Source organism: Brachionichthys hirsutus, chromosome 8 (assembly GCF_040956055.1).
Source record: "Brachionichthys hirsutus isolate HB-005 chromosome 8, CSIRO-AGI_Bhir_v1, whole genome shotgun sequence".
Taxonomy (NCBI): domain Eukaryota; kingdom Metazoa; phylum Chordata; class Actinopteri; order Lophiiformes; family Brachionichthyidae; genus Brachionichthys; species Brachionichthys hirsutus.
The window spans coordinates 3,130,139-3,138,582 of NC_090904.1; the positions used below are offsets into that span (position 1 = coordinate 3,130,139).

At 39.5% G+C, this 8,444-nt stretch overlaps 1 protein-coding gene across 1 annotated transcript; it reads right to left on the reverse strand.

Annotated features, from left to right (window-relative positions):
• Nucleotides 1–234: 234 nt before the first annotated feature.
• On the reverse strand, nt 235–6,687 carry tulp1a (TUB like protein 1a). Its single transcript, XM_068742689.1, has 13 exons — nt 6,673–6,687; nt 5,064–5,199; nt 4,873–4,983; nt 4,670–4,792; nt 2,903–3,022; nt 2,633–2,771; nt 2,475–2,556; nt 2,218–2,382; nt 2,017–2,129; nt 1,835–1,943; nt 1,654–1,752; nt 1,218–1,389; nt 235–368 (listed from the first exon to the last, which is right to left on the reverse strand). The coding sequence occupies exons 1-13, from the start codon at nt 6,685–6,687 to the stop codon at nt 235–237; spliced, it is 1,518 nt and encodes a 505-aa protein (XP_068598790.1).
• Between the last annotated feature and the right edge of the window lie 1,757 nt (nt 6,688–8,444).

Consider the following 8,444-nt stretch of genomic DNA (forward strand, 5'->3'; position numbering starts at 1 on the left):
ACCGAGATGCCCTTGAGCAAGGCACCGCCCCCCAATTGATCCAGGTGCGCCAATCATGGCGCACCTGGCCCCTCTGCAACCTTTGGGGCCCCCATGCATAAATGCATGATGTGTGTGTGTGTGTGTGGTTGTTTCAAGGGGCCCTTGACTAGGGTGTAAATGGCATTTCATTGTTTTCAGTGTAAAAAGTGTAACAATGACAATAAAAACTCATCTTAAAATGACAACTTTTTGTTATTCACATGCAATTTTACCATCAAAACTGGAGAGAGCGATGGCAAATGCCTGCACAGCACTCATGGGGTATTTGTAATCCAGGGTGAAAATGTCGTCAGCGATTCGGCCAAACTGCATCACAATGTAGTCCACTGGAAGAAAACAATGAATGTTAAAAGCTTGGATATGTAGTTTAATTATTTTTAATTATTTTATCATTCAAAATGGCATGTTTTGTGAACATAGAAAGGTTTGGCAAACATTAAATACCAAGCTAGCAATTTTTTCCTTACCTGGTTAAGCTGCACTATAAAAAATGAGGGTAGAATTAATTCAAATGATAGTTTGTCAGATCTGACATATTTTAGCTTTTCTTTCAACAGTTCTGAACTGGTTTGCTGTTTTTTTTTAAAGCGTAAACTAAAATATTTATCAAGCGTGGTCAAAATGGCATCTTGTTTCAGAAGCACTTGTTTAGTTTGAACTATAATAAAGTAAGAAAGAAATTTGTTACCGTCGTGCCATATGTGAATTTTGTCACGCTAACATGGTCGAACTGACTGCGCTACCATGCGGATATAATGTTCGCCTGCACGCTGTCCATTGTTCATAAGCAACGTGCAAGAGCAGCTGGGCCGGCTGCCACAGATGTTGCTGCTATTCATGGTAACCCTGTCTTGAATAAAGGCATCTAAACTTAAAGGAAAAGGCATGATGTCATGACTTATCTGTCACCGATGGTTGGACAGCTGAAGGTGGATGTTTTTACTCTCTTTATGAAATAATTTGAATCAGAATCAGATTCATGGAGGAGCTGAGATCTCTGAAGTGACACGTTCCTCTGGGGAAGATGAATGCAACTTGTATGGGTAGTGCGACCCAGGAAAAAGTCAATACAAACATTGACACGTGGAAGTTTTTTTTTTTTAACGAATGCTCATCAGGTTTTGATTGAGACAAGGTTCTTGTCCTTAAAAAAAGTGTTTAAAAAAATTACTCACAGTCTTTACTGTGGACAATCTGGAAGTTCTTAATGGAGGCCTGGGTGACCCTGCCGTTGAAATTAAGTACATGAGAAGCACTTTCTTCATTCCAGACGGGCGTCTTGTTGTGAAGCTCGATCAGGTTTTCCATCCTTTTATTCTGGTACCTGATCAGCAAGCCGTCACATTCCTGCGAAGCATTGGCAAAGCTTAAGTCAGGAAAGCACAGAGGAGAAATGCCACGATGCAGCTTGGCATTGTGATAAAAAGCAGCCGAAAATAAAGCAAGCTGCCAGTCGTAATGTCAAGTGATGACAACGTGCACAGCAGGGCATGGCGACCGTGTGAGTTAGTGTGTAGATCATGTGATAAAACATGATCTACATCTTAGGAGGTGAAGTAATTGTGATGTAATCAGAACTCTATGTGCATTTATTATGTCGATTGATCTTACATTTCTGGGTCTGAGAGGAACTCGCTCATTGTCTTTGTTCATTCCCGGGATGATGACGGTCATCCTTCTTGGTCCTTTCATCCCCAACACATTAGTTTCCTGTTGCAAGAAATAATTGTAAAAAAAAATAATGAATCCGAAGACATTATTTAAGAAACACAAGTTGACTCTAATGACTTACATAGATTATGCCTGCTAACTCCTGACGGGCATTAGACAGGTCTGGAAGAGCTCTTTCTGGATTTAGGGCATTGTCGAATACGGTGAACTTTGTCCCCATTAAATTGGACCTGCAGAGTAAATGAAAGAATAAATAACTCGGCATAGAAGAATAACATGAATGAATGAATTAATTAATTTTACCTTAGTTTTCCAACAAAGTTCTCTCGACCTCTCGATAAATCCGTAGCGTCGGTGGAGATGAGGTAATTCGAAGTGGCGCTCTTCTTTCGTTTCCTGCCTGCCAACAGGAACGTCTATAAAGAAAAGAATGATCAATCTCATGAAACCTAAACCTGTACGCAGAAATAAAGCATCAGGTAGTGCCATGAAGCCAGCGCAGACCTTTTTTTCATTGTCGAGGTGGATGTAGTACAGAGGGTACAGGCTCTTGTCCATCCCCCTCTGGTCCCGGGTCACCCTACATTTGACGGTCACGCCCTGCGGCGCCGGCTGCATCACAAACTTCTCCAAGTCGTCAAACTCGATTTCAGGTGACGGAGATCTTTCCTGGCAAAGACACACAGATTCGTTAATTTGGATTCAGGCATGCCGGCGACACTGAACGATACCGTTGAAATGGCAGTGAAGAGCTGAGAAACCTTTTTCTTCTTCCCTTTGTCCTTCTTCTTCTTCTTTGATTTCTCATCCTTTTCCGACTCGGAATCGTCTGTGTTCTCAGCCCTTCCTGAAATATGCAATGGGAATATGTCAGACTGGATTCAGTGGCTTAAAGGAGCGTTGAGGTAGCCCTGACAACCTGCCTTTCTTCTTTGTCTTCTTGTCTTTTCCTTTGTCTCCTGATGTTTGGAACATGGACGCTGAGCCAGCGGCGGACTTCTTCTTTGATTTAGTCGACTTTATCTCTTCTTCGCTGTTGTCACTGTCTGATTTTGGAGCTATTCAGGGAACAGATATGAATATTTTCTGTTAAATTTACTTCTTTTTTTATTTATTTTTATCAAGCTTATGCACCAACAAATATTTTTGACATTTCTGAGTCATTTTGAGACAATCCAAATGTTAAAACCTTTCTTCTTGCTTTTTGAGTCTTTTTCTCCACTTATCTGGAACATGGACGCTGGTTCTTTCTTCTTGTCCTTCTCCTTTGATTTGGACTTTTTTTCTTTTCCTTCAGAGTCTTTGTCCTCTAATAAGATTCAAAGAAATAAAATGTAAAAAAAAAACAATATTATGTATCCTTGAACTTGATACCGGTTCCGGAGTCTGGTGTGAGAGCACCACGAGGAATTCGATCTTTTCACTGAGAATGCATAAAGTGGTGAATAATGTAGATTTCATCCCAAAACACTGAACAGTGGAACTGTGTGAAAATGAGGTGTGTATGAGTAAATCCAAAATGCATTCAAGCAACAAGGATTTGACACTGGAGCAGATTTACAGAGTCAGCTCAAACGTTTGGTTTCTTCCTGCTGCCTTAATACATTTCTGAGAATTTAAGGTCAGGAGCAATTCAGATTTCACTTTGTTTATGTGTGTGTGTGTCTGTATCCTTTACTGTAAATGAAGGAAAAAACAATTGAAGCATGCCGGGATGTCGTGGCTAGATGTTCTGCAAAAATCTCAAAAAACGAACTAAAAGATAAAACCCAGACGCCAGTTCCAATGAAGTTGGGACGTTGTGTAAAAGAACAATAAAGTTTATCAGATTGAACATTAAATATATTTTCTTTGTAGTGAATTCAATTGAATATACACAACGTCCCAACTTCATTGGAATTGGAGTTCGTAAATGTTGATATTATTGGTTACACGAAATTGCTGTGTAAGTCTGAGTGATTGTCTGTCTGTGTGTGTCCCTGCGATGAACTGGCGGCTTGTCCAGGGTGTACCCTAACTGCTGGGATAGGCTCCAGCACGACCCGCGACCCGGTAACGGACAGAGCGGTTGAGAAAATGAGGATTGAATGAAATGTTGAGATTACATGATAGTTTTGTCTTCAGTTATTTCACTGTAGTCATGATTTATTATTTTGCAGTACCAAAAGCTCAATTAAAAATAAAAATTAAACTAATGTGCTACATACATTTTATTTTTACACAACAGTGACTCAACTCAAGTGGTTATTACATTAGACTGCAAATATATACTTATGGCCACTAGAGGGCAGCAGACACGAGCTCTAAATCCAGAGCTGACAGCCATCAGCTTAATTGTTCATTTCCTGAACACAGCCACATTAGCATTATTGGTGCTTCTTCTAATAATGTAATGAAATTCAATCTAACATTGACTTTCTTTTGAGCTTTATTTTTTATTTGTTTATTTATTTATTATTTGTCTATTAAGTTGCTGGTCAATCATATTGTCTTCTCTAATTTTGTTCTGGACAACCAAAACAAAATTACAAGAGCAGTGAGTCATGCAGTGATAAAACAAAACAAAACAATGGAATCCATAAATGTATTTCTTTGTTCTGCTGGGTTAGGGTTAGGGTTAGGGCATCATAGCAATCCATCCACGAGACATATTGGTCTGGACAAAAGTGATGGACAACTTAACCAGTTAATATTCCAAGTTGTTTTGGTGGTTAGTTGGAAAAACAGACTTTTCCCCTCCAGATTACAGACATAAACTGCATGTTAAAAATCGTTCTCTTAAAATGTAGATATAATTTCTCAGAATTTGACCATTGCAACAACTTCCACATAAAAAAACACACCAGACTGCTTGTTTTTTTGCTTGCAGAACTGAATCAGTGTTTCTACTCACTCTCTAAAGTGTGACTGCTGTTTAGATCGCATAAATGATACCCTTTACTGCTTCAAGCTGTACCTTTAGATTTAGATTTCTTTTCTTTTGCAGAACTCGCCGACGGAGAGCTGTCCCTTGTTGTCTTTTTCTTTGTCTTCTTTTTGGGAGCGTCTCCCTCATCGTCGTCATCGTCCGTGTCTGAGCCTAAGAATTTCAATCAAGAGTTTTATTTGTGTGGATTTGAATAAAAGTTTATAGTTTGTCACTAGGAGGTCACGACAGACCTTTTTTCTTTTTAGGGATGCTTTTGGCTTTCTTTTTTGCCTCCTTCTGTTTATCCTTTTCTGGCTCTTCTTTGTCTTTTTCTTGTTTCTTTTTCTTCACCTTCTTTCCGTCTGTGAGGAATATGGTAACGATTAGATCAAAGAAGACACACAAACCAAACAACCACCTTTCTCCCTTTAAGTTTTCGTACTTTGAATAACATGACTGTCCTCCTCTGACACGTCTTCATCTTTCTTTGTCTTTATTTTTTTCGGCTTGGCATCTTTTCCATTCAGCTTGGCCTCCTTCGTCGTACTGGCGGCCTCTTCTTTCTTCTTTTTTGGCTTCTACAGATATCCTTTAAAAATACAACTGAAATTAGACTTGAGGCTAACTGAAGAAGAAAGAAAAACGATCTTATCAATAAAAAATAACTCACCGTTGCAATCAGATGTATAGCCAAGGACAGAAAGGGGGGTAGGGGGAGATATTTTTAAGAATTGTGGAAACTCTAAAGCTATTAATATTGCAGGTAATAACAAGACAGGTGAGGCTGTATTTCACTTAAATTCACAATAAAACGCAAACATGAAATCACATATACTAGTGAATACACGAGGGCAAGGACGTCATTTCATGAAGAGAAAAATAAAAAAAATTGTGATAAAGGTCAGAAAATCAAAAATAAGGTCTCAAAAATCAATTTTATTTTGTGCTTCTAAATAATGTAAATCTACATTGCTCAAGATTTCACCATGACACGCTTAGTCCCCCTGACAAGGTCCATATATATATATATATATATATATGTGTGTGTGTGTGAGTGTGTTCTAAAATGTATTTGTTCTTGTGGTCATGTTTGTTTAGTACGTTTCAGAAAAAACACAAAGATCATGCATGATGGGAAAAAGGCTGTAAAGTCTGACGACACAAGTTTTGACCAAAATCACAGGAACAATGCATTGAAGTCCCAGAGAAGGAGGTCAGTGGAGACAGTCCCGATAATCCCATTAGATTAGATCCTGTTATTCTATTCGTGTCCACAATTCACAGTCGTGACACAAGATCTGACTTTTGTCATAAGGAAATTCATTGTTGTACTAAAATACGACTTCACACTAGCATATTCACATTTGTTTCATTGAGGGTTTTTTTGCGAAAAATATCATTTAAATATTGTTTAAGAAATATTTTGACCTAATTTATGGTGATTTGAGAATTTACTTGCTTATTTCAGAAAAGTGTTGTTTGGCGACACAAAGTAAAATCTTATCTTTCAAAGTAAATCAAGTTGGCTATTGAAACAAAAGGGAGGAACTACCGCCCAGTTGCTTTTTGTTGGGGGACTCCGTTGCGTGTTTGGGTGTCTGTTTGGTGTTTTATCTCTGCCTGCCTCCGAGTCCTCATCCAGGTTTCTGCAGAAACACGAGCTCCATAAACGTCAGGATGAATATAAAGGTGGACTCTTCTGCTGCGGCCTGCAGATACCTTGCAGTTTTGAAGTCCAGCCTTTACTGATGACCTGTAGCAGTCTGATGGAATCCTTCTCATTCTGAGCTTGCAGTAACCTTATTGATCTATACCTGAATATTCTTCTGTCTTCGTTTCACTCTTTACGTGATGAATTAGGCAACAAATGCACCTCTAAACTCTCTCCAATAGTCCATCGATAAATATTCTAACAGACAATCTTCCAAACGAGTTCCTCTTCCTCAGGTCCTATGCTCACAAAATATCCTCACTAGGCAACAGAATGAATCCTGGAGAGTAATTATCTCAAGAGCTGATATAAAAAAAAGGGAACGACCCCGCCCTTTTACCTTCTCTGCAGACATGGCCTGGCCTCCGACTCTTTAGAGGTTGGACAAACGCTTTTCTGCGCAGATAATGAGAGAGTGAGAACGCCCTGCACTCACTGTGTCTCCATCAGCAGAAAGTTGTTAATAGGATTTATGTGTAACGCCATCTGCTCTTTAGAAGCACGTCAACGGGATAAACCAACCAAGGCTTTGGGAGGAGGGACAAGTGTCCCAAGGCCCATTTTTGCACCCTGGATACTCCCGCCGGCACAGCTGTCACAAGATGCTTTTCCTTTTCTACACGCCCATGATCAGAGTCAGTCGCTATGCTACAAGCCTCCGTCAAGCGCTTCCTGCTTCGGTCGATGGGATCTTTAAATCGAAATAAATTGATTTACTTGAACTTGCAGCTGGAGTTCTGGAGCAGAATCCTCTTGTATCCTGAGACAGAAACAGCACGTCCATAATTACATTGTGTGTAACAATTCAATGTCCAATCATTATTGTGTTAGAAAAATGCAGAAATTCCGTTTCAGTCATACAGGTTTATTTTTTTTTACATTTGAATGTCGATGCAGAGTGATTACATGTATGAAGTCTGACACTGTGTGTTTTCACCTTCATTGCTGAAATAAGACATTTACTCTGCCCTGAATTTAAACGGTAGGCCTACAAGCGTGATTTGTGACATCACAACGAGCTTGGAAGTGAATCGCACACACACACACGGCTTCAGGTTGGACAAACGAAATTCACGAGGAGGACATTGAACAGTTTGATGGTCAATATGAATCAGAGTTCCTCGAGTGACGCGTAATGAAACTTACCTGTCCTGTGTCCAGGCCTCTTTCACGGTGTGATCGTGGAAGGACATGGCCGAGGTGTGACGAGGTCTCACCCAGGATTTGGTGCTAATTAAAATGTCCTGTCAGGAGATCCAGCATAATTTAAAGACACACCATGACAATCCCTCTTCAGATACGTAGTGGCTTTTCTTGGCAGCAGTGAAATACTCTCCATCCAGCTTGTGAATGGCCACTCCATCGACACCTTGGAGCTCACAGAGGGGGGGCGGGGGGGTCACGTGACTTGACTCCTAAGAGGATCTTTAACAAAACGACTGGTTCTCCCATCGAGCGAAGCACGGTCAGGATGCCCAACCCATAAACTGGGATTAATCTTGTTAGGTGTTTGCCATCTGGGAATGTTCCCAGGGTTTATGCGTTAAAAAAAAAAGTGTTATAATAAAAAAGAAAAATTCAAACTCAATGGTAACAAATCCGGATTATATGAATTTAGGTGTGTAAGATTTGACTAATATTAAAGTACTCAACCATCAGGAGCCTCATGTTGTGTTTTCGTTAACAATACAAACAAGGTATAAAGTTAGGAAAAGTGAAAAATATAGTTTTTATTCAACTTGACCACCACAGATGAAAAATAAAGTGTACATTAGTGTGAGAACATAGAAAGATGATAATTAAAAATGTGTGGCCTTCCAAATAAAGAGGAGATACCGGCATAATCACAAAGTGTGATTTCTTATCTGACCACCCGATGGTGCTGTGTCCCAAGAGACACGAAGCAACATAAGACGTAACAAATTAAAAATATATCTACATATCATATATAAAATCGTAGCAATGGTTTTCTACAACCCCAAACTGATCTCGACGTCGTTGCTCAACTCACAGGAGGAAACGAGCAATAATAAATAAAAGCTACAGTGAACACATGACAGGAATTAAAAAAGGAAAAAGAGATGTCTCTTTGTGGTTTTATGAAGCCAGACT